The sequence below is a fragment of the Xenopus laevis genome, chromosome 4L, assembly GCF_017654675.1.
Source record: "Xenopus laevis strain J_2021 chromosome 4L, Xenopus_laevis_v10.1, whole genome shotgun sequence".
NCBI classification, from domain to species: Eukaryota; Metazoa; Chordata; class Amphibia; order Anura; family Pipidae; genus Xenopus; species Xenopus laevis.
Genome location: NC_054377.1, coordinates 80,583,023 through 80,611,016, shown reverse-complemented (window position 1 = coordinate 80,611,016; position 27,994 = coordinate 80,583,023). Strand labels below are relative to the sequence as shown.

The window sequence follows — 27,994 nt, the reverse complement described above, 5'->3', positions numbered from 1 at the left end:
GAGGGCAAATGTAGTGCCTTTCATGACATAACCCCCTCAGTCATTTACATTTTTTGTAGGTTTTGAATTCATTAAGGTTTTGTTCTGATTTTTTATTTTACAATCTCTTCCTCTGAGCAGATATTCAAATTGGAAAAATTATTAAAACAAAATAAAAATGAGGACCAAATCAATGTTAAACTTAATTTAACCATGAACATAGTGGTGCAGAGGTCAATATTGCTGGAGTTCAGGGGTCTTAGGTTTCCTTACAGGTATCCTTAGGGACCTTATATCATTAGCTCCATTGGGGTAGGGCTGATGTGATTGATGCAGGATTTTTGTAAAGTTATATGCAATATGTTAACGCTGTATAAATAAAGGGTAACAATATGTTTTGGAAACGTATTTTAACTTGAATCAATCATTCCTCATTTTTTGATTAGTATTATTGTCATACCCTATTGCCCAATCATTCTCCAGAAATAAAATAGCTAACTTTAACTTTTGAGTTAAATAGGTTTATTGTGGGAAGCACAATGACAATATGACAATATGTATTGCAGAAATGTAGCCGGATTAACATATATTTGTTGTGACTGTGTACCAGATTCAATTCAGTAAGAAAAAGTTATCTCATGGTTTATCACATGAAAACTCATGAACAAGATTCAATTTGAGGAGGAAAAACTTTTCTTCAAATTCAGTTCCAGTTTTTCCCATAAACTTCAATAGAGATTCCTAGTGATAAACCATGAGATAAATTTTTCTGAATTGAATTGCATCTCAGATTGAATATTGTCCATGAGTTTTCATGTGATAAACATTTTTCTCACTGAATTGAATCTAGCCCTTTGTGTGATGGCAGATTATCTAGAGTCTTTACTTAGCCAGACCCTACAATTCAATCATTCAAATGAGATCTTCGCATATTTTGAATCAAAAATTTGGTGGGTGGTAAAATATAACATTGGCAGTCTTTAGTTGCCATATTTTCAGAAAATTCTCTTAGGGTATTTCTTCCACTGCCATAAATATTGACCTTCTCTCAACTCATACTGGTCTTTTGCGAAGAAGTTTATAAAATATACTGATGCCTGGGTTTCTGTTATTGAAAACAATCAGAACTATGGTGGTTTTATCATAAGCTGCCATGTCTTTCATCTGACAAATGTCACAGAGAAAAGAATGTCCTGAAAAAAACTACAGCTAGACAGTTTCCCCTTCATCTCAGCTATGGAAGTGTGTTATGTTAAGATCTTAAGGTTAAAACTGTATACAAGTGTTTCAGAACAGGCTAGGATCTTCAATCTAAACATTCATTTATTTGCATCTTTGGGTACTATGAAAGCTATCCATGCCCACAGATGTTTCTGCACATTATAAAGATTCTGCCATTCACAGTCTGAGGTGTTTATTAGTGACCTTACATTGCATTACTGTGTTTTACCCTTTCACTTAAGGGCAACTTTTACTGTACTGGTTTACAACTTAACTAGGTTAATTCCTATAATTTCTTATTATTATTATTACTTAGGGGCCCATTTATTAAACCTCAAATTTATCTGTTTGAGTTTTTAAAGAGCTTTATTATACCCTAAAGCTGCTAAAAATCTGAAAAATACTCCATCTCAAACCTGTTGAGGTCATGTAGGCGTCAATGACAGATGCTCTTGAAGTTGTTTCTTGACATTGTGATCTGCGCTGTATAATCCACTAAAGAGCAAGATTCAATTCATTGAGAAAAAAAAAAACAACTCATGGACGAGATTCAATTTGAGATGCAATTCAATTCAGAATATCGTATCTCATGATTTATCACATGAAAACTCTATTAAAGTCTATGGGGAAAATTGGAACTGAATTAGGAGAAATTTTCTACTTCAATTGAATCTCGTCCATGAGTTTTCATGTAATAAACCACGAGATAACGTTTTCTCACTGAATTAAATCTGACCCAAAGTCGGGGTATTGTCCGATAATCCAATAAAGTTGAGTTTTCGCAGTGACAATTCAATAAAGTTCAGTTTTCGGAGTGTCAATCATACGATTGGAATTGACTTGACTTTTTTGCGATGTTTTTTCGCTCTGACTTTTGCGAAGAATTGTTGAGAAGTTAGTTCAATGTGTGTATGGGAGATAAACTCGAGTTTTAGTAAATAACTCCCTAAATATACATTTTGCTCCTTTTGATTATCACTCTGTAAGATAGTTGTACTACAAATTCTAAGGAGAACCAATAGATCGTTTGGGTTCCTTATGACATGCTGTTCTTGTATTCTTTTTGTTAAAAATACTATAGGTGAGCTATACTCCTTATTTAGAGAGAGCATAGTCTTTTTATTTTTAACAAGTGTTCCCAACTAATGGGTGCCATTAAGGTATTCCCTGCAGGTAGAGAAAAAGCTACTGACTTTTTGAGTAACTGCTTTGATTGTACTATCTGATGAGCTAGAAAATAATTGTTTAGTTTTCTTTGCTTATATCTTACATTATGCACTAGGGTGCAAAATCGCTTCAAGATCTTGGCAGATTGCCCATCTTCCTTATTAAAGAGTCACTCTTCATATTTCCGATAAACACAGCTGTTATATGATGTTTGAAAGGATTTCACATCAGTGGGAATCGAGGCGCTGCCAATTAGTACGCTAATATGGTCAATTGAAATGACAAATACATTGAGCAGATAGACAGGATAATCAGTGTTGTGTAATTTGACCTAACACATGTTGAGTAAAGTACTAGTGCGAAGCAAGGAAAGGAATAGGATGTGACAGTCCCAACATGTATCATGCTATGGATATCAATTCTTCTGTTCATTTATATTCTCTTTCCTGTTGAAAAAATTAAATAGTCAACAAAGCTGTGTATCTGGGCATAAAGTCTGAAATAATCTTTTTATTAGGACCTTTTAATTACTAGCAAACATCTAACAATCAGTATTTCATGTGAAATGCATGTATAATCCATAACAAAAATGCACTTCTTTAGGAACCAAGGTGTTTGCTAAGAACTCCCCTTCAGGTATTAACCATATAGAAATACTGTATATATTATTTATATGCAAAGTATAGGAAGTGGTTTCTTTGCATCTCTTAGAAAGAAAAATAGCATTGTGTTTAATTGCAATTTTCAAAAGAATTCTGCTTTGTACAGACTGCACAATACTAGTACTATGGCTGTTAATGAGTGCTAAAAATCTTGCTTCATAGTAGTTAGACATGTAATAGCTTGTTTGAATTAGCATTGCCTTCAGATGTAAAAATGGCTTTGCCTTTTTTGGTACCCTGTATGATATCAAAATTAGTTTTTTGTACTTATTGGTTAGTATTGGGGTGAGGTAGTACAGAAGCTTCCTTCCTTATATATTGATTCAGTACATGTGTTTTATATCAGCATAGCCTAACCCAAAGCTTCCCATAGTCATTAGTAGTTAAATAGTTAGTTAGTAATTTCTTTTACAAATTCTACCCAATTCTATTTATTTCTCATGCCTTCCAATGTAAAGTGAGTTTGTTCCTTCATACACTTTAAGAGCAGCACATTTCCAAGAGCCAAGTAGCAGTTTAAATTCTAGGATGAGGCAATGTCAAAACACACATCAAACCATTTATAAAGACTAGTAGCAAGGATATAGAAAGTATTTTATATTAATTTACCTTGTAAATACCATTTTGTCTAAATATAATTATGGCTTATGAGAACCAAAGCTTTCTGGGAGGGGAGCACACAATTAAATTTATCTGTGAGTAACTGTACACAGGCTTATTTCTGGTCTTTCTTGTTGCGCCTAGACTTTGTGAAAAATGAAATGAAGATAGTTGGAAATGTGGAAATTCTCAAATGATTTCAATCTGAAACTAATGCAACACCAGGAGTAGGACTCTGGGCCACAAAGTATACATTTCTTTCAAGAAGATTTTTCTGTTTAAACACTAAAATAATTGATGTGTTTCTTCTTAAGATTGTTTAGAGTAGATTCTGTAGACCTATACATGAACTTATTACATTCTATAACAACCACTAACAGAATCTTTTTGTATTTTTCTCTTCTAGCAAGTCCACATGCAACTCCATCAACTCTTCATTTTCCAACATCGCCTATTATCCAGCAGCCTGGGCCATACTTCTCACACCCAGCAATCCGCTATCATCCGCAGGAGACGCTGAAAGAGTTTGTCCAACTTGTCTGCCCCGACGCTAGTCAGCAGGCTGGACAAGTGGGATTCCTAAATGTAAGGAAACAGTTTTTACTAGTTCAGAAGTGTATGAAACACCACCGAATAAAGTTATATTCCACAGACTGTGCTAACAACATTGATTGCGAATGGTTCTAGTATTGAATTGCTGGCGGGAACTGAGAGGTTGAATTGTTGGTGGCCATTTTTTCACTCTCATTAATCAATGTATTACAAACAGCCATATTAAAACTGTACTTCACCCATCTACTAAACATATTTTTCAAAATTAGTCAGTTATTTAAAGATTATATTTTTAATGCAAAAGGCACAGTCTGTGGTCATGTTATTGCAAAACAAGGAATGCAGTGACACTTATACAGTGGCTTGCTAACATTATGTTGCTTAGAACTTCCTTTGATATTGCTCACCATAGGCCCAGAATAGGTGCTCATTTTTATTTCCTGACTTGGAGTGAAAAATAAATTTTTTCATTGCAAACAAGGCGTCCGGAAGCTGGCTGTTCACATGCAATTACCAAAATAGACAATCAAAGCCCTGATTTGGCAACCAACAAGAATTTATTTTTATGTGTGTTAGCACACACTTTTAACATTTGAATGTGGCTCAATGGTATTAAAGGTTGGTGACCCCTGCTATATTGTATGTTTTATTAATGATGCTTATAAGCAAGCTTCTACCTACAGTTAATAGTGCTAATAGTTGCCTAGTGGTTCTAACTGAATGGAATTAACATCACAATTTTATCTGATTACTGCAGTTTAAAAAAAACACATTGGTTTTATGTAAAGGAACACATCTTGGTGGTTCTTTTCCCCATGTAGACATGTATGGCCTGGTTAGAAAGATAAGCAATAGCATTGATACCTCACAATCAGTTTGGCAACATTGACTATATCAGGTAGAATTGGCTGTGTTAGAAATGGAATATTAATAATTAAAACAAAATACATATAAAATAAAAATTAAGGCCAAATGAATTTTGGGAAGAATAGATCCAGCTATATCATACAAATTCCTTTTTCATGCATACAGAAGTAATGCGATGCATAAGCAGAATTTATCTGCTCATATATCACAGTTTAGATTGTCTGCAACCTTTTGACCTATAATTCTGAATAAGCCCACTGCTCCTATGTACATACTGACTACTAAACAGTGTGAAGGCACCAAATGAGTTAGCTTTTGCTAAATGATATCTAACAGCTTGTCTTAAGACAGATGTTCTGGGTCTGTAATGTTATTTATACTTAAACATGAGGTACTTAAGTTCAAGTTGACCACAACTTGAACTTTATATACCACAAATATCATTCCTTCTCTGTCTTATTTATCTTGCCTGCTAATCTGTATGCACAGTTAAAACTATTTCACAAGCTAGTTGGCTTTTAGTACAATTCTCTACATTGAGATAATTCCTTATTAAAACAAATGTTAGCCACTTTAGAAACAGTATAGTTGAACAGTCACTCTCAAATAATAATGTGTGTTTGTGTGATGAGGGGCAAATTGATATACAAAGAAGTCAAATGCTGTGTAAGGTGGCAATGACTATTATGTTGCTGCCTAAATGGTAACTGTACTTTTGAGGGAATAATGTATGTTGCATATACACAATACACAATATAGGGTGAACTACCTGCTATGATCCATGTTGTTGACTAGAATTGTTCTTATCCTTGTGTCCATCTCTTATATGTTCTGCAGTCTACCAAATGCTATTACACCACCGCTAACCTTTTTTTTTTTAATAAAAGGTTTGTGTTTAAGGTTGGTGACAAAATGCTGCTCATAAATTAAAATTGGTGTGAAATTTTCTAATTAACAGACTGTTCAGAACAAATACACATGTACAATTTAGCGCAACAGTAAAGAAATCACTGTGTATATCGCATAGAACACAAATGTAACTAAAGCTATTGTTGCCTACTAATATGATTTACACTTAACACATTTTGGGGTTAAAGCTTTATGCACCTTATACGACACAAAAGCATTTTGTTTAGCATAGCAATTGATCATAGCCATTGATCATAGCCAGGATTATAATAATCAGGAATGAGACGCTAAAAGTCTACAGAAAGTTTCCTAACGAAACCCAGTATTATTTTAGATGTAAATGAATTTTGAGCAGTTGAAGGGTAAATCTGTAGCCTCCATAGTTTTTACAAAGCCTCTAGGAAAGAGATTTTTAAAATCCTGTTGCAAAAAGAAAATAAAAAATAGGGTCGTTGTATTGTTTGCTCTGTTTGCTCTTTTGGTCCACATAGTACTAGACTGTCAAACACAGATCAATTTGTTGCTTGCTGTCAGAACTGATACTCTCAGAATGCAGGAATCGAACGCCTTCCAGCATAAATTAAATGGGAAATAATAACAACTGTTCCTGTGTGGCAAAAAACCCAAGTTATACAAAGCAGTGAACAAGAAACATCGTGATTTTTATTCAAAATTGTTTTTTTATTGGAAGTCCAGCACAAAAAACTATTTTGAAAAAAATAGAACTCGTGTCTTTTTAATGAAACTTTGTACATGTATGTACAGTATAAGTGTAAAACACCAAATGCAACCTAGGGCAGAACACGTTTAGAAACATTTTGATGCAGTTGTATTAGGTTTTGTCTATTTCTAGCATAGTTTTTCTAGCTGTAACACTTGCACAATTGCTTCAGGTCTGTAAATTGTAGTGGCTATTTACTAAATCTTTTTATTACAGTTTATATATTTAATGATTGGTTGATGGGTGAGTTCCTCAACCCAACATGTTTTTCTCCTAACCCCAATCTCAGTGCTATGAGTTGCTGACAGATTTTACCTGCTTGAAACTTGCTTGTACTGTCTATTGTGTTAATGATCTCCTGCTTTCATACAGTAGTTGAGTTTCATTGAGAGGTTAATTAGAGCTCTTGTTTTTTTTTTTGTTGATAGCCTAACGGTAGCAGCCAAGGCAAGGTGCACAATCCATTCCTTCCTACTCCAATGTTGCCACCACCTCCACCGCCACCAATGGCTAGGCCTGTGCCTTTGCCTGTGCCAGACACAAAGCCTCCAAGTACATCTACAGAAGGAGGAGCTGCCTCTCCCACATCACCAAGTGAGTATGCACAGAAACAATACATACACCCACTTCTACTGAAAGCAAAGGGAATTGCCCTGTTTTACCCTGTTGATGACTGGTAAACGTTTTACAAAATATATTTTGTACCCATATTGTAAAAAGCATTGTGTCACATTATTATGTGTCTGTATTTGGGGCTTTTCTTAATGCTACACAATATTTACATATACAGCTAAAACTTTGATGTTCACTTTTTTAAATAAAGCAACACAACTATATTTTTCTATCCTAACTTCTGTGCTGTACAGCACAGGCCTAGAGTATATAAAACCTTTGTACATTTCAAAATACATACCTTATCTCAGTTGAAAAGTGAAATCTTGCCCATAACAACTTGCAGAGTTTGTGTAAAGAAAACTGGTAGTCAAACAGTGAAATTGTTCCAGAAATACTGAGGTCCATTGTGGTTCTTCTCTGCTACAAGCCTTCTTACTCAAGTTTAAGCTTAACTTCATATGGCTCATTTCACATCATTTATTTAGCAGCCTCCAAAGAAACAAAAGCTTTCATATTCCCAGCATCCACATAATGCAGCCTGAATTTTATCAGCAGTGTGACGGAAGGTTAAACTTGCAGGATGATACCTCCCCAAGTAGAACTTAGAGTATAAGAAAAGAAAAGAAAGTATGAAAAGCTGTGGAAAAGGTTTTTATACATAAGGCAAAATGTAAAAGAATCAACTTAGGTTGGCATATTATTACTAGTAATTCAGTATTGTTTTCCAGAAGTCCAGTATAATTAAAACAATCCCATATTTTTGCACCGGATATTGCTGGCACAAAGATTTATGTGCAAAAACTTATGAAGGGCATGGACTATGCCAACAGTCAGTTGCATACAAACCATGACACACCACTTCACAAGGACCCTTCACATGCATTGGTTGAGCTAGAAAAAACTACAATTGGAGAGTGTAAGCATCGGAAAACAGGAAAAAGAAAGGTTATAGTGAAATTAGGCCATTTTATTAGAGATTGTGAGATACATAATTTCTATAATTCCTGGAGACTGTGGCGCTTCTGCCTGTGAAGGAAATAATGTTTTTCTTAATAATAATGTTTACTTTTTGTTTGATTACTTTGTGTAGTTGAACTTATTATTTATTAGTTCAACTGTGCATTTTACCTAAGTTTTCTACTTTACAGAAGTGGTGAATAGCCTCAGGTTCATTTCCACTGACTAAAATGGCAAGTGACTTCAATAGCCATGTATCTGTGGCTTTCTACAGTCTCTGTCAGAATGTATCTTGTGCTCCATTGACCTCCCTTCCAAGTTAGCTGGGAAACCAGGGAAATAGTATGTTGCTAATATAAACAAAGAGTACCTTCCCTTTCTGGCTTAAAAACAGCACATCATAAGTAAAAGTAAGTCATGAAAGCTGTGATCCTTAAAGTGCAATGTTGTCAAAAAACGTACCCAAATGTAACAACAGATTTTGTGTAAGGAGATGATATAGGATCCACATGACCACAGCAAAACACCTACAGTAAGAGGGCTTCCAACTCTATTGTGCTATGCAGAGAACTGCACTTTTCATAAGTACATTGGAGTTTTCATTCTTTTTGCGAAAGAGACCCAAAGTTGTGTTCCCACAGAAGTAGATACAAATTGAAAAATGTAATAAAACTTGTAATCAAGAAGCAAATTTCCATAAATTAGAACCAAAATGTACAATGGTCTGTTCTTCATTAGTTTAAATATTAGTAACATTTACTTTTTACATTATTTTAATGGTGCATATTCCATTTTAAAGGCATACTATGGGGCAGATTTATCAAAGGTCAATGTGAATTTTCGAATTAAAAAAATTCAAATTTCTAGCTATTTTTGTGTACCTCGACTAGGGAATAGTCAATTGGGAACTTTGATTTGAATTCAATCAAATGCGCTTTTAATTCGATTTGTACCATTCAAATTCGGCTGAATACGGACCTATTCGTTCGAAAACTGACCTATTCGGGCAAAATAAACATCGACTTCATTTCGGTTGGTCTTTTTGAATTTGAATTTCAACGTTTTTCAAATTCGACCCTTGATAAATATGCCCCTTAGAGATAGTATTTTTTCGATGCACATCTAGTATCTGTCAGTAAGATACCTGCACTGCATATTGGAGCAAACCGTACAGTTCTGAAAAGTTGGAATAACATGGGCAATGGGAAAAATCTGACCAAACTAATTTTTCTTCAAACAAATTTAGAATAGCTTTTCAAACCCTCACAACCAATGCACTAATGGAAAGTGTGATTTCTGTCAACATTTAAAAAAAACTGATTTCCAAAGGGTGATTGTTGCATATAGTTTAATGTACTCGTATTTGCAAGCCAAAAATTCATGCATTTTAGAGTTCTTTTTTTATTTTGAGCCTTGTAGCCACAATTGTCTTATCTTCCTTTATATCAGTATTACTATGACCATCAGTCTGAAGTTCTGCTGAAGCTGCATTATAAAAACAGTATGCATGTTATAATGTAGTAAGTATTCTTTTGGCTTCAGTATCACTTATTTACTTTTGTGGTTTCTGATAATGAAAAGCTCCCTTATACAGCCCATTTAATCTATCATGCAGGGAACAGAGGAAGGGGGTGGCAGTGTGGAATGAACAAAATTCTGCTAAAGCTACTAGCTGTGTACAGCACTGCAGGGGAAAAGGTGGTGTCGTAGGTTGAAAGCCCTGCTTAAGATGCTAGCACTGTGTATCACAGAAGATTTAGGGGTTATTTACTAAAATCCGAATTTATCTCATAATGTTAATAAAAAAACTTCGAGCAAAAACTTGAATCGTACAAATTTTTCGGACTTTTTCACAAATCGATCGATTTTTTTTGTTTTTCCCCCGAAAACCCTGAAAAAGTCAAAATTTCGGGCTAAACCCAGCACAGACCACAATAACTTGAAATTAAGATAGGTGCCTCTCCCATTGACTTATACATGACCTCGATAGGTCTGAGAGGGCAGCTTTTTTGGCTTATTGCAGCATAAGGGTATAGTAAATCTCGAAAAATCAAGTTTTTTTTCCTCTAAAAATTCAAGTTTTCTAGTTGAAAAAAACTAAAATTTTTAGAGATTTCACACGTCGTTAATAAATAACCCCCTCAATCTTTTTTTTTAATCTAAAAATGTTACATATACACTTTTAATAATGCAACAATTGTGCAGCCTCCCAAGGGCTTTCAGCAACTAAAAAAAAACCCCTACCCTACATAGACTCCCCTCCCTCCTCCCCCCAGCCAAACTGCTACCCCAGGCAAATGCCCCTAAGTCTTTACTTATCCCTCTATGCATATTCTGTCCAGTGGAGTTCACGGGCACCATCTTTACTAACACAGCAAACATTTTCTCAAGTATAATAATGTTAATACAATACAATAATACAATTAAATATCAGTGATCACATTTATTATAATGATGGTATAAGGACAGTTACTTCTAGATTGATTTTTATTACTGTTATTTCTGAGAGCTCATGTTGGGCCTATATGTCCAATTATAGTTGTGACTGTGGCAGTTTTATTGCAACAGGGAAAATCATACCCTGTTGTTTGGATGTGGTATTTACAAATTTAGTGTGTACAACACAACTCTACCTTTTCTGCACACCCCCAACTTTTTGCTATCATTCCTAGTGGCATAGCAGAAGTCCCATTGCTTTAGAGCTGGATTCAAAAAGCAAACTCTGAGTGTGGGTTCTCTGGAAGCTTGACTGATTATGAGGGTATTCTCATCAGTCAGGCAGCCCCATAAATTCAAAAAAGAAAGGTGCAGGTACCCATATTATACCTTCAGCTATCACACTAAGGTACAGTGCTGGTAGTAGACAAGCTCATGTTTCTATAGGTTGCCTAAGGTTGTGAGGGTATAATATGAGTACCTGCACCTTCTTTTTTTAATTTAGGGTCCTGTCTGTCTTATAATACACAAAAGCCATGAAAATCTTGTAAATTATAACCCTATAAATTATATCCTTATAAACGGTGAGTTCTGATGTCGTCATTTATAAACGGTGAGTTCTGATGTCATTTCTGTCACATGACTCACTGAAACGTGTGTATTATAATAAATAAAGTACCCCCAGTTGCAAAATATGAGGATATTAGAAGTTACCTTGGAGTTCCATGACCTGTATAAAAAACCTGTATATGGTCAGGAAACGCCTCGGTAACTTATAATATGCTTATATTTTACAAGAGGGGGTACTTTATTCACTATATAATCATCCAAGCTTGCAGATAATCCACACACAGGAGTGTTTGCTTCTTGAAATAAGCTCATCCAAACTCCCATTCACAATTGTATCTTATTTATCAATAAAATAACTATAAAAGTGGAGTTTGGAAAAATTGTACTAATTTTCCAGATTCAACACCTGAATTGCTTGCTTTTTTCTGGTTATCACCCGAAAACCCAGAATTTTTCGGATTATCGGATGAAACCCAGCACAGATCACAATACCTTCAAATTGTGAAAGGGACATCTCCCATTGACTTCTGCATGACCTTGGCAGGTTTTTCGGATTCAAACTTTTTGCAGCTTTAGCGTATAATCACATTTTAACTAGGAAGGGTCCCATATAGATTTTACTTCTATATATATATATGTATATAGGCTTTTTTGTTACTGTTTCTTAACCAACTGGTGAAAAACTTAATTTATTCAATTTACTGATACATAGGTCGAAATTCTGAACTGAAAAATCCCAGTAAAGTGGCTTTCCAAAAGTTTAATGCCAATTTGACATCTGTCCCACTTAATATTAATATTAGTTTGGATGCGGTTTATCATCTTCTAGCATTCCTCATCATTCAAAGCCTTAATGTTAATAATAAATGTTATGTTAGAAGTGTTGTATTATTGTGAAGAGAAAATAAATACACAAAATGCAGCCTTTGGAAATATGTTACTAAATAGTAAAAAACAAGATGTTATTATATTATAGTTCGTAAGCTCACTTTTTACATTTAGGCCCACCATTATAGGTAAGTTCTAAATTGTACATTGCTGTTCTAAATCATATGGTATATTTAAAACGAATGTGCCCATTAGCTGCCCATTGTATTGATGGAGCTAGTAATTCCCACTTGTGCATTATTTACCTTCAGGGACTGTGTGGAAGATTTTTGTATTGTGCCCTATGCCTCCCTAGTAAATGGTAAGAGCGCTTACCATTCATGCCACAAGGACACTGTGGGTTTTCATTTAATTTCATTACTACATTTTAAATAGGATTGGAAAGGCTAAACATGTATATACCTGGAGAAGGACTGATATGTTTTCTCTCTTTGTACATCGCTTTTTTACTTGCGATGTACAAGTACTTTCAGTTTTCAAATGAGCTGTTATCCCCCCCCAGTTGCAGTATGTTAACTGTGAAAGTTCACACAGCAAACTAATTAGTCTACTTTATCACTGATTAATAATTACACTCAATAGATTAATTTAATGTTTTTTTTTGTTGTTGAATGTTTTATATAGATGACTGTAAAATCACCAGCCATAATAAATTAGTTGGCAAGGAGGAGCTAGCTGCATATAGGCTTAGGTTTAGTAGTATAAAATATGATTATCAGTTAACTTTCAAGCTTAATTTAAGAGCTCTTGGTCTATGTGGATCCTATTCTATTTCACGTCATTATGTGAAATTCTTGCCTCCATATGGCTTAAAATTATGTTTGGGCAATTGAATATTAAATGAGATCAGCTTGCCCCACCATGTGAATCACCATTCCCTTAGAAGTCAAAATTAAAATTCTGCTAATTATTAAGCATCTTTACTGCTTGAACTAAATCGCAAAATTTTTTTGATGGGTAAAGAAAATAACAGTAAAAAGATATTGAACATATGTGCTTGATGATGCAGACAGCTCATTTAATTATATTTATGTGCTTGCGTAAATTCTATTTCATAATTAAATAAGAGTATGAGATACGATAATTTGCCATCATTGCAATGGCATTTAATTAATCCAGAATTTAATGCAGACATTTGCCAGCAGGCAGCTATTCACAGAAATTCCCATTTCCACGTGGTATGTTACCGTATTTGATGTTGCACCAAGGTGCATGGGCAATTCAGGCAATGTTTTCTGCAAAGAACTTGGCTCACATGAAATATACAAAGGATTGATCCTTGTCCATTGTTATAATAAATAATTCCTTCCATAATGTTTTATTTCCTGTAATGCAGTATATTTCTGATTTCTGCAAAGAAAGGACCTCTTAAAATGAATAGCCCCAGTACACTTGTACATCCTTGATGATTGCCACTGATACAATGTGGTATCAATTCTGCACTCTGGAGACATGAACCTTTTAGGATATTTACATTAGACATTATAGTGCCTAATGGATTGAATTGTGAGTGGTAGTAAATTGTTTTGTTGATTAGTATTTGTTGCTTGTGAAAATGCATTCTTATACTGAGCCTGTATTGTACCCCTTGTTATATTGTTTGCTTCTACTGGTTTATTTAAAATAATGTATACAAATTTCATGGTGTTTGCTATATAATTCATGCATATTTATTCTTGCCAAAATTAAATATTTTTTATAAATAATTAGTAATCTATTGACTAATATGATGTAATGCTTTCATATCCCATATATGGGCAAAACACAATGCACTGAGGCTGTAAAAAAAAAATAATAAAAAAAAAATATATATATATATATATATATGTGTGTGTGTGTGTGTTAATGGTTAATTCAGTGTATCTTTTTTAAATGTTACCTATTCTCCTCAAACAGATTTCCCATCCTTAATTTTGAGTTACAAACTATGCACAAAGTTAAGTATTCTACTCTGGTGCCAATCCTTCTATAGGGCTCCAGAGACTGGTTTGTAAGGCATCTTTTTATGAGCATTATCTATACACCATGAACATGTGCCATGTCAAAAAATGTAAAAAAAAAAAAACCCAATACATTTAGGGGCAGATTTATCAAGGGTCAACTTTTAAATTTGAATTTTTGCATTTTTTTTTTTTGGCCAAAACTGTCAAATTCGACTAGGGAATTGTTAAAATTCGATTCGAGTTTTTTTTAAAATTCAAATTTGATTTCATACACTGGCCCTTTAAGAACTCGAATTTGACTACCTTGAACCTGCCAAATTGTTGTTTTAACCAAAGGAGGACGTCCTGGGATCAATTTGGAGTTGTTTGCAGCCTTCATGACATTCAAGCTTTTTTGAGAAAAAAAAACTCGAATCGAATTTGATTCAAATTCTATTTGAGTTGGCGGGTCGGTCCTATTCACACGAGTACCAAAAATGTGATTTCTTTTTTTTTAATCGATTGCAGTTGGTCAAATTTCTAAGTCGTGGGAGTTTAAAATAAATCTCCTAAAGATTCTAAATTTGACCCTTGATAAATCTGCACCCATGTCAACAATTTTGCCTTCACGAAAATTTAATAAAGGTTTTGAAACCCAACAAAAGAATTTAGTTTTAGTAATTTAGTAAGTTAGAAGCACTGTTATAGGTTTTGGTTTGGGCTTTGCAATGTGATTAGATTCAGTAAGGAACAGCTATACCCCGTTCCTTCCATGCTTACTGCTGATGTATTTCACACCACTCTGATAGGTTGGGACATTTACATAGCTCTCTGAGGTGTGATATAACATGAAAGTAGATAATTGGCAGTCAGCTGCATCAGTATTATCTGATATTATAATGATAATCATTGATTTGTGGTTACCAGAACAATTGCAACAGGACTAACTGACAAAAGGGTAAATCATTTATGTAAAACATTTTTACTAATTTAAACTTACATTGGCACACTGTTATATAAAATCTTTTCTGAAACCTCCTGTCTCTACCATTCACAGCCTACTCAACACCTAGCACCTCCCCCGCAAACCGATTTGTCAGTGTTGGACCACGAGATACAGGCTTTGTAAATATCCCTCAACAGACACAGGTTAGTTATATACAATATATTCAATATTCAGCACTTTTCTCCACTGACTTAGAGTATACGTTATTGCTCCCCTGTTTTGGTTTTTTTCTTGAATTTAAGAGATGCTGCAAAATATGTTTGTCTTAATTTGTGACAGTTAATGCATGTACCCCGTTCTATAGCTGAAAGTTCTACTTAATACCATGCATGTTTGTTCAGTGAATCTCAAATATGAAGTTATATGAGCAGAGAGCTAAATGGATTTTTCCCTAATTTTTTACAAAATACCAAGTTCCATCATACTTTCACAGCCTCTAGTGGCTGCATTTGTGGTTTCTAGATTTAACTAGAAAAATACCTAAAAAATTACATTTACGCATAATATAGTAACATAGTCATTTTTGTTGGAAAAAATACATCGTTTCATCAAGTTCAACTTTTTGTCGAAATGGAACTTACCCAACTGTTAGTTAAACCAGACAAAGATTGAAAACCCTCTTCTGAAGCCCTTTGCAGATTGCTTCATAAAGGGCAATATTCCTTCCTGATTTGAAGAGGGCAATCAGATCAATCCCTGGATCAGCTTCTACTTAAAGTTAATTTCAGTATCCCTGTATTTTATAACTTGTTAAAATGGCATTCAATACTTTCTTGATCTAATGTATCTGCCAGTATAACTATTTTAGAGAAACCACAACTTCACAACTCTCTTTTTAAAAAAAAAACTCTCATTGGAAAAAAAAAACTATTCACATCTTATGATGAAACCTCTTTTCATCTATTCTTAGTGGATGTCCTTGTGCTGCTTGTAGACTCTACTGGTAAATATAACATCAAAGAGCGTAAGCACCTTTTCTCCAGTGTAAACACTTCCAATTTGTACAGCTTATCCTGAGACCTTCAATAACCTTTATCAGCTTTGTCACCCTTCTTTGTACGTTGTATTAATATCCCCTATAAGTACTACTTTGAGGCTTCACAACTGGGTGACTTCATTTATCTAGATATTAGGGGGCAAATTTACCTAGGGCCCAATATCGAGGGTTAATAAACCCCCGATATTCGACTGCCGAATTGAAATCCTTCGACTTCGAATGTCGAAGGATTTAGCTCTATTCCTACGATCAAAGGAATAAACGTTTGATCGAACCATTAAAACCTTCGAATCGAATGATTCAAAGGATTTTAATCCATTGATTGAAGGTTATTCCTTCAATCAGAAAATTGTTAGGAAACCTATGGGGACCTTCCCCATAGGCTAACATTTTCCTCGGTAGGTTTTAGGTGGCGAACTAGGGGGTCGAAGAATTTTTTAAAGAGACAGTACTTCGACTATCAAATGGTCGAATAGTCGAACGATTTTTACTTCGAATAGTTCGATTCGAAGTCGTAGTAGTAGTCGAAGGTAGAAGAAGCCATATTCGAAATTCGAAGTATTTTTTCTTCCATTCCTTCACTCGAGCTAAGTAAATGGGCCCCTAGGCTTATATTTAGGCAAAGCATAGTTTGCTCTGGGGTGTAAGTGCTTCTTAAGTACACATTTGTATCTAGTACTTGTGTCCCAGAGCATAGTAAGTGTTCCCTATTAAATATAGTAATAGAAAAGCAAACTGATTTGTGAATATGCTAAGTGACAACTTTGGGTATTCTAATGTCTAATTTAGACACACTAGCTTTATAATTATAAAGGGCATGTCTGCAGCACATTAAAGGAACAGTAACACTGGATAACATGGATAACAGATAACACCATTAGACAGACAGAGCTTATCTGCTATCTGATGTGTAACCTGAGCCGTTTCTCCTTTGAATGGCTGCCCCCATTGCTACACAGAAGCTTATTTATATAAACAATAGTAGTGTTTCTTAAGAAAACGCAGCAGTTTTACCAGTGCAGGCCAACACTGCATTATATTTTTATTACTTTAAAACACTTTTATTTTTTGACGTTACTGTTCCTTTAACTGGTAAATAATTTATAGGGTTAATGATAGAAACCAAATGGGGTGTCTTCAAAACTTACCAACTTAACCTGTCAGTATATTCCCTTTGTTTTACAAGGAATAATATGGCAAATCAAAATTATTATGGTTTGACAGAAAAGTTAGTATTGACATTGAGAAGAAAAAAGTTGCATTTAAAGAATTCATGTAAGCAGGGTCAGATGAAATGTTTATCAGGAACAAGAAACCAATAAAGAATGCAAAAAGGCAATGAGGCAAGCTCAATTAGTAAAAAGGACATTGCTTTGAAGAGTAAAACAAATCCCAAAGTATTTTTGTAATTTATAAATAGTAATGAAGCAAGAGAGGTTGGCGAGAACAGGGAAAAATCTGATTTTGTACAGTTATTTTTTTCTGTGTAAACATCTAATAAAGAGTTAAATGAAGGTTCCTTTTAATTAGGAATGCACCGAATCCAGGATTCGGTTCGGGATTCAGCCAGGATTCAGCCTGGATTCGGATTTGGGCGAATCCTTCTGTCCGACCGTACCGAATCCTAATTTGCATATGCAAATTAGGGGTGAGGAGTGAAATCACGTGACTTTTTGTCACAAAACAAGGAAGTACTTTTTTTTCTCCCCTTCCGAACACTAATTTGCATATGCAAATTAGTATTCGGATTCAGTTCGGTATTCGTCCGAATCTTTCATGATGGATTCGGGGTTCTGCCGAATCCAAAATAGTGGATTCGGTGCATCCCTACTTTTACGCTGATACTGTAATGGGAAAACATGTTTTTTTCAAAACGCATAAGTTATTAGTGCTGCTCCAGCAGACTTCTGCACTGAAATCTATTTTTCAAAAGAGCAAACTGAGTTGATATTTAATTTTAAAATGTGACATGGGGCTAGGGTTGCCACCTGGCCGGTATTTTACCGGCCTGGCGGGTAAAAATGATGGCTGATCCCAATGTTATTAATAGGAAAAAAAGATAAATATAAAGAAAGGCCGGTATTTTTTTGCAGAAAAGGTGGCAACCCTACATGGGGCTAGACATATTGTCAGTTTCCCTATTGCCCCCAGTCATGTGACTTGTGATCTAATAAACTTCGGTCACTACTGTACTGCAAGTTTGAGTGATACCACCGCCTCCCCCCATCCCCCAGCAGCCTAACAACAGAACAATGGGAAGGTAACCAGAGAGCAGATCTCTTACACAAGATAACAGCTCCCTAATAGAACAGCACTCAATAGTAAAATCCAGGTCCCACTGCGACACCTTCAGTTACATTGCCTGCCAGAAAGCAGTTCAACAATAGCCTGCCAGAAAGCAGTTCCATAGTGCATCACTGGCTCTTTCTGAAAGCACATTACCAGGCAAAACTACCTGAGATGGAGTGAATTATTTGCAGTGTAAACAGTGTAATTTAGAAATAAAAACTTGCACCATAAAATCATGTCAGAATCCCTTTAACTCTGTGATTGCCAAACACTTTACTTACAGGGAAGATATACACTCATATGAAAAAGTTTGGGAACCCCTCTTAATTCTTTGGAGTTTTGTTTATCATTAGCTGAGCTTTCAAAGTAGCAACTTCCTTTTAATATATAACATGGCTTATGGAAACAGTAGTATTTCAGCAGTGACTTAGGGGCCGATTCATGAAGCTCGAGTGAAGGATTCGAATTAAAAAAACTTCGAATTTCGAAGTGTTTTTTGGGCTACTTCGACCATCGAATGGGCTACTTCGACCTTCGACTACTACTTCGACTTCGAAACGAACGATTCAAACTAAAAATCGTTCGACTATTCGACCATTCGATAGTTGAAGTACTGTCTCTTTAAGAAAAACTTCGACCTCCTAAAAAATCGAAGTCGAACAATTTTAATTCCTAGTCGAATATCGAGGGTTAATTAACCCTCGATATTCGACCCTTCATACATCTGCTCCTTAAAGTTTATTGGATTAACAGAAAATATGCAATATACATCATAACAAAATTAGGTGCATCATAACCAAAACAGGTGCATAAATGTCGGCACCCCAACAGAGATATTACATCAATACTTAGTTGAGCCTCCTTTTGCAAATGTAACAGCCTCTAGACGCCTCCTATAGCCTTTGATGAGTGTCTGGATTCTTGATGACAGTATTTTTTACCATTTTTCCATACTAAATCTCTCCAGTTAAATTTGATGGCTGCCAAACATGAACAACCTGCTTCAAATCATCCCATAGATTTTTGATGATATTCAAGTCAGAGGACTGCGACGGCCATTACACAATATTGTACTTCTCCCTCTGCATAAATGCCTTTGTAGATTTCCAAGTGTGTTTAGGGTCATTGTCTTGTTGGAATATCCAACCCCTGCATAACTTCAACTTTGTGACTGATGCTTGAACATTATCTTGAAGAATTTGTTGATATTGTGTTGAATTCATCCAACCCTCGACTTGTAGAATGATGTACAGATACACCATCGGCAGCAAGATGTTCTTGCAGGTCTTTGGCGGTGACCTTTGGGTTGTCTGTAACCATTCTAACAATCCTCCGCATATGCCGCTCCTTACTTTTTCTTGGCCTGCCAGACCTGGGTTTTAAAGCAACTGTGCCTGTGGCCTTTCATTTCCCCATTACATTCCTTACAGTGGAAATTGACAGTTTAAACCTCTGAGAGGCACAGCCAGCCTTTCACATTTGATTTAATTTCATACAACTGAATAATGCTGAACTAACTTGTTCAGAAAACACCCCAGTACTCAGATGTTCCTGGGAAATGAAAGACATACCACTGTTATCTTTTTTATTGAAAGTATATTATTATGCAGGCTGAGAGGGGTTCCCAAACTTATTCATATTACTGTACCTCCCTCTTTGACATGAAATCATGTAGTTGGGGTTTTACAAAGACATATATGATTGCACAGATTGAAAGAAACCACTCCCTTAGGCTCACCGTGTAATCCATTTTCCTGGACACTCCATGTCATACTTACCGGGATAGCCCCGCCCCAGTGCTCCCATCAGAAGGACCCTCCCCAAAGCTTTAAAAGCCCAACCCCACCCCCCAGTCCGGTGTCTTTTTTTCCTTCTGCTTCAGTTTTTTTTTTTTTTTTGCTCCTGTTAGAAGCAAGTTTTCTTTTTAACCTTGGGGAAGCAGTAGGGCTGCTGTTAGCGTCCTAGGGACTCGGGTTGGTCCTGGTGATCTTTTACCCCTAAGCACATTACCTCAGGTGGAATCTTCAGTGTTTAAACATCTGGATCAGGTAGGCACAGTTTTTACTGTGGCTAATATCATTGCTTTCCTTGATCCATGTGCCCTCCAGCCTGATTACATCCAGGTCTGTGGCAAGTGCTATGTCCCCCCATCCGTATGCCTACCTGGGCATGTCTAAAAAGCGTCCAGCGGCATTGGGTTATATGGCTCATACACCCTTTATGATTTTTACGGATGGGAGAGGGAGGTGGCAGTTAGGTACGTTATTCTGATAACAAATATTTAGTTAGCGGCCTGAACCTTATGGCCTCCTTCTCTTTTTTCCCCCACATGGGGGTATTATTTTTTTCTTCTGGAGGAATTTAGGTGTCAGAGCCAGCTGCCTCCCTCAAAAGACTTTCCCAAGGTTGAGGTAATTGGCAGCTTCCGGGGTTAAATAAAAGAAAACCCTGAGGTCTTAAATCTACTGGCAGTTAAAGCTAAATTTAAGCTGAGAATGCCACCTTGTTCCAGAGTCTCCTAACTCTTAAAAAAGTATGAGCCATGTTGGCCATTGGAAGAACTGTGCAGCTGCAAGGCTGATATATACGTTCAATGAGCAATGATAATGCAATGCAGTGATAATGCAAAACTGTTTCTACGTGCTGAGAGCAGTTCTATGCAATGATGATCTGCAGGGTCTGAAAGCAGCATTAAGGCAAGACTTGTCTATATGTTATGTGAATGTTGCAAATACAATGTTAGCCTTCTTATTTCAGCACTGAGAATACTATGTTGATCTGCAGGTTCGGTTTACAGCAGCTGCAGGTAATTGGGTAATTAGTCTGGAGGTCAGTATTCAGGTTCAGTTAATGAACAGGTAGATCCCCTCCCACCCCCTCCCTTAGCAGCTCAGATTGATTATCTGAAACATCAGGTAAGGTTCTGTGTTACAACTCTTCCTTTATAGTATAGGTTTGTGAACTAAATTAACATGTACTTCTTCTACTCTGCTTCTGATTTAGCTAGCTTAGAAGCTTAGACATTGCTGTATGGAAGGAAGTAAACTGTTTAGCCAGTATATATATGTGTTTATATATGTATGTATATGCGTGTGTATATGTGTGAGCATGTGGATACTGGCTAGCTGGGATGGGCAGCCAGAGAAAGGGGCCTCTTTATTCTTGGGCAGAGTGCTCTGTCTGCATTATGTAGGAATTCCTAGTCCTGGCACTACTGAATATTGCAACCAAACTGACTGTATATGTGGAAACATTTCAGTGATTCTAGAGCTGGCTTTAATAACCAAATACAAATGCATATGTTATACATTTATGGGCCTGTTGCTGCATAAGGCAGTAACCAAACTGTCTGTATATGTGGAAACAAAATGTGTATGTTATACATTTAGGGGCCTATCACTGCATAAGGCAGTAACCAAACTGACTGTATATGTGGAAACATTTCAGTGATTCTAGAGCTGGCTTGAATAATCAAATACAAAGGCATATGTTCTACATTTATGGGTCTATCACTGCATTTTCTAGTAATCAAACTGACTGTATATGTGGAAACATTTCAGTGATTTTAGAACTGACTTTAATAACCAAATACAAATGCATATGTTATACATTTATGGGCCGGTCACTGCATAAGGCAGTAACCAATCTGACTGTATATGTGAAACATTTCAGTGATTCTAGAGCTAGCTTGAATAACCAAATATAAATGCATATGTTATACATTTCTGGGCCTGTCACTGCATTATGTGGTAACCAAACTGACTGCATATGTGGAAACTTTTTAGTGGTTCCAGAGCTGGTTTTAATAACCAAATATGAATGTACATGTTAGACATTTTTGGTATAGGCACTTTTTAATATTACACCAAACTGAATGTAGATGGGGTAACATCAGTGGTTCGGAGCTGGCTATAATAACCACATACTAATGCACATGTCATACATTAATTGGGCCAGCCACTGGTCACTACTATAACCTTACTGTATGTATATGCTTAAACATTTCAGTGGCTTTGGTGCTTACTAAGGTTATAACTAAAGTAAATGAACATGCTATACATATCTCTGGTTTGGACACCAATCAATAGAACAACCAAACTGAAGGTAAATGTTAAACTGATGAGTAATGGGTGTGGTAAGGTTCTAGGCATTTCCGGAGGGTGCCTATATAACCTTCAGGTTTGTATGTAAGCATGGTAACACAAGTTAAGGCTCCAGTATCCCTGGGTCATGTCTGTTTCAAGTAACTTTGATTTAGGTTATAAGCATGGATTACTCTTGCAAATAAGCCAATAGGGTAACGTATGCTTGCTGATAACAGCAGCCAAGACTGACTTAAAGGCACTAGCCAAGTCAGATATAGGTATTATGAACTTAATTAAGTACGTCAGCTGTGTTGCAGATAAGTATTATACCCTTATTTACAGCAGTCCATAATGGCTTAGGGGACTGTGTCCCGGTAAGTATGCCACAATCGGTATATGGGTTACAGATACAGTAAAGGTGGTAACTGATGTAGACATGTATCTTGTCTAAATGGATTGGCTAAGGCCAATTCTGATTCATATAAATGCTATGTAATATATAGGATTATGCACCGTTACAAAGATGGTGTGAGAGTAGTGGCCAATTCTGGTTTAAAGGTATACGACTATATTGCATATGGGTGTTATGCAATAGTCAAACAGCAGGTAGGTATTATACAATGGCTGTATTATAACATGAACTTGTAGACCACAACTTTTGAAGTCGACGTGGTCCATATATTTGCTTACATTCAACTATAGGCTGTTGGAATAGTTATCAGTCTTAAGGATCTCACTAATTAGAATCTAGGTTCTACGACTGGACTTTTTCCTGCTGATTAAGAAAATAAGATAAATACGTATCCTGCTTCTGCGATAGGATTGGCCTGGGGCTAAATGGACGTAGACATGTATACAGTCATATATTCATTTAACAAGGATTCTAATATCGCCACAGCTGGATATCAGGCAAGATAAGTGTTCTGTATATTCCAATGATAAATCAAGGTCTATTTATAAAACTAGTATGATATTCATCAGGATCTCTTTCTTGGTTACAGGGGTGCAACTTATCTGGTCTCAGTCTGGAAGACAGTGGGTGCATCAGTCAGTGCAAATGTTTGGTTAAATCACATACTGTATACTGTATTCACTACTGCCACAGGGTTTTAGAGCTTTGCAATGAGGTATTTTATAGTACAGACCTATTTAGTTTGTCTCCAATACAATAGGGGTCAGCTCTCGGACTATATATTCATGGGACATATTATATTAATGGGTACCATATAAAGCTGGCTGTAAAATTAGGTATTCTCCATCAATTCAGTTATAGCTAAAAGTTTTGATCCACAGGTTCGTTATAACAGGCTATTCTGTAATGTTAATCCATATGGTGGACAGGAAGCATGCAATCTTGGCATGCTGGTTTTTCTAAAGGTCTATGTTACTCTGGGTTTAGCCTTTTACACCACAATAGACTGGCCTGGCTAGTTGAGGTAAGTATCATAGGGCTTAACATCAAGCTATAAAAAGGGTCTTATACACTTTATCCTTTTAGACCAAGGCTGCAGTATCAGCCTTAGGCAAGGTCCTGGTTATTGCATCTCTTGCCAACAGGCTTGGACATGCTAGTATGGTTAGTAGGGGAGTTCCATTGCAGAATAATAGGTAAATAATTATATCTCCATACCTAGATTAATTTTAATCTTGAACACTTAAGGATGGTACTGTCCATGTCCAGGGATTTGAGAATAACCAATCTCTAGCAGTATTGTTGGTTGTAATACTTCCTTGAGTCATTCAAATTTCTTCCTACATGGTAAACTCATGGGAGCAGGCCATACAGATTGTTTATAGGCCCAATCTATGGGGTACAATAACTCCAGCTATGTACAGGTCACATCTGTGAAGGCTCGAGGACTGTATCATAGCAAGGTTATGCATATCTGCAGGCATTTCTTTTACCTGGTCTACTCCAGGGCACGCTGATCTTTAATACTATCCAGTCTTGTTTGGTGTTGGATCATGAGCTAAAGATAAAAAACAATTTCAATCTGTACAGACTGCAGAATGCTTCTAGATACCTCACAGGGCAGGTAAGGTATTCCCACATTGGCAGCACTCCTTCTCCATAAGTCATTCTATGGACCTCTCATTGAGAGGTGTATTGGTTATGGTCTAGAATAAATACAGGTTCCTTAGTATTAAAGAGCCGGGGAACTACACTAGGTGATGCCATGTACCGGTAGTGTCATACAGAGCGGGGTCATGTAGAATACTAGTGATGGTATTTTTCCTTCCCCCTACTAAATCCTCTTTTGCAGGTACCATGCTTTTGAGCCATTTCCAAGAGTCCTCTTGTGGATGTTATGCGGTTGGAATAAACGTGCTGGTATGTAGTAGGAGTAAGACTATGTAGAAGTGTTACTCTGGGTTCCTATCCGCTTCTATTTAATTAAGAGAGAGTTCTCTCTTTTTAAATGTAATTGTCATGCTGGTTTCACACTCGGTATCCTTACTTTGGTGTGGGTTCCTTTAAGGAGTACTATTTCCTTTATTCTCTTCCAGTCCATTTCCTCTGAAAATAGAGTTCACAGATTTCCACAAGGTGATTTTGGTCCACCTTTGGGGGTTTCATTCTTCTGAGTTTTATCTGGTATAGATTATACTCGGCCACTTCCTTATGTGTAACAAATTCCCTCCCATTGGGATATTAGCTTGCTAAGTCCCGGTAAGTATGACATGGAGTGTCCAGGAAAAGGGAAGATTGTATCATACTTACCGTGATCTTCCTTTCCTGGACACTCCATGTCAGGTTTCCCATCCCTTTTTCGGTAGTTTCTAGAAGCTTATTACGAGACACCGGACTGGGGGGTGGGGTTGGGCTTTTAAAGCTTTGGGGAGGGTCCTTCTGATGGGAGCACTGGGGCGGGGCTATCCCGGTAAGTATGACATGGAGTGTCCAGGAAAGGAAGATCACGGTAAGTATGATACAATCTTCCCTTATTATTCCATTGTGGCATGTTGGATTCTGTAGAAACTCTTCATAGTGGGTGTTGCAGATTCTCTGGAAAGCAAAGAAACTTCAAGTCCCAGAACACATAACTTTACAATGGACAAAGTGAAGTAGTTGTTGCCTTTTACTGTGAACCCAAGAGGATCAGTGATATTATATGGACATGTTTTAGTCTTTTAAGTCTGAGATCAATAATCCTGAGATACTGTTTTCTTCCAATTTTTTCCAGTTATTAAAAAGTTTAGCATAATAATTTTTGACATAATCATGTTTTTACATGTATGAGTTAATTAAACACAACCTTTCTGTTGTGCTATTTAAAACCAAAAATGTATTTACACTATCTCAGCAATTGCTGAGCTTGGCATGGATTGGACTTGTTGACATAAAACCACAGGTGAAGAGCAGGTGAAGCCCCCTGTAAATCATGTGATTTGGATCCCTGACATTTTACCTCATAGTGGCCAAAACGGGTCTATTTCATCTGATTTATTTTATGAATGCAGTGACATTGTGGCATGACTGAGGAACTCTTGCTTTGAATTGCTCTTTTTTTTTAATGCTTATAATGGTAGCGTAACATCCCTGTTAATTAATGTACAGTGATTATTGCAATGTTAAGCTCTCCTCTTCCTGTGTTTGCTGAATTACCAGTAAAGATTACACAGTATTAAACTGCCATATTTTTAATAAGCAGGTGTTTTTTATTTAATATGGATACTGAATCCAAAAAAGTAGGACTATAGAAAAAACACTGCCCCAATTGAGACCAAACTGACTATCCCATAGCATTAATTTTTTCTGAATAGGGGTTTTGCTTTTTTCTATAGTCCTACTTTTCTGGATTCAGTATCCAGTATCCATTATTGTGTTATTATTTTGGGATTTTAACTTGCCAGTCAGTCTCTTTCCCCAATTTTGTCCATTCCAAACAACAGGTGGGCAGTGCATAGTCTGCATTTTCTTCCTTTTTCTTTTTTTTTTTTTCGATTAGCTTGTAATTATTTTTTTATATTTGTTAGGTTTGTGCTAGAATTATAGCAATGTTTATTGTTTTTTTTGCAATCCCCCCTTAAAACAAAAGCATATTAGTTTTCTGCAAGCTATTATGTAAAATGTTTCTTTAACATCATTGTCACCAGTGTTGACAACTAACGCTATATGAATTATTATGCAGTAAGCACAGCATTATTCGGTGCCTTGGGAATGTGTGATGGATAATCTTTCTACTACATTTACTTGGGGTGCTACTGTTTAAACATGACCAAAGCCATAATAAAGTGAAGAACCAGCCTGACGTTTAGTATCTTAAATCCCTCTTTATCCCACTTTAAATCTAGATATGTAGTGCCCTTGATATATAATCTCTACGTATGTATTATATTAGAGCACACAAATCCAGTGCAATATGAGTGTTTGATGAAACTGGAGCACCTTTATTACATTCTTATCTAGTTTATCACTGGACAGGAAGGAGCTATTTTTGCAAGCAGTATCGTTACTTTATTGGATTCAAAATGCACTGCAAATTGGCTCCGGTTGCACCAACCAGACAACTTTACCCAAAAAAAGAAATGTGTGTGTGCATTAAAAGTGGGGCTCTTATACTTGAGCTCTTATGTTGTTTTTTAAAATGTGTTTCATTATTTGTTTTTAAGTTTTCTGTCATGAATAGGCTATAAAATACTTTAAACATTTTTGTTTATTTCTAATAAATAACCTTGCATTTATCAATATTGAACCTAATTTTCCAGTTTGCTGCCCAGTTTTCCAACTTAGACAAATCAAAAGTGGCAGCATCCTGCATGGAACCTATAGTTCTGCACAATTTAGTATCATCTGCAAAAATAGAAACAGTACTATCTTTTAGCCAGTTCTCTATCCAGGTACAAATACTATGTTCCAGGCCAACATTCCTTAATTTAACCAGTAAAATAGAGGGGTAAATCACATCCACTGCCATCCCAGAATCGAGGTCTCTACTTACCTTCTCATAAAAAGAAATTAAGTTAATCTGGCAAGATCTATTACGCATAAAACCATGCTTAACCAACGAACAAAAACTTTTAACCATTGCTGTAGGTACAGTAGCCTAGGAACATTAAAAATAAAGGCAAAAAATAAAATCCGATTTTTACTTTCTTTACTTTAAAAAGATACTTGTCCCCTATATACTTCAATTAAAAAATATGTACCATTTAAAAAAATTAAAAAAAACCTGATTATATGCAGTGAAATTCCCCCTTCATTTACTTGCTCTGACTGCTGCAGATACAAATCTCTACACAGTCGCTGGCTGCACTACAGGGACAAACAGAGCTGCTCAAGTTCTGCACAGCTGGGAAGGAAGGCACAAGGTTGTTTCATGTAGAGATTAGCTAAGGCTAGTCAGGTCAACCAAATAAACCCCAATGCTTCCCTGCCATTCGAAAGTATGCTCCTGCAGAGCACAGCACCGGATTTCTTCTCCGGCCGCCCCTAGGCCGCGCGGTCCGACCAGGCGGCCGTGCGGTCCTAGCGCCCGCCTTCGCAGCGCGCCGTCGAAAAAAAGCCGGTGCAGCTGGTGTAGTTGAACGTCCCCATAATGCGGCTGGG

General features: G+C 36.3%; 1 protein-coding gene across 7 annotated transcripts in view; it reads left to right on the top strand.

The window, feature by feature from the left end:
- The window catches only part of LOC108714237 (nuclear factor 1 A-type), a 229,730-nt gene that overhangs the window by 181,165 nt on the left and 20,571 nt on the right, over positions 1 to 27,994 (top strand). For all 7 annotated transcript variants that reach the window (XM_018258267.2, XM_041590407.1, XM_018258266.2 and 4 more), the window contains 3 exons: positions 4,036 to 4,214; positions 7,107 to 7,272; positions 15,124 to 15,215. In XM_018258267.2, coding sequence (XP_018113756.1) covers positions 4,036 to 4,214; positions 7,107 to 7,272; positions 15,124 to 15,215 — 437 coding nt within the window. The remainder of the gene's footprint in view (positions 1 to 4,035; positions 4,215 to 7,106; positions 7,273 to 15,123; positions 15,216 to 27,994) is intronic.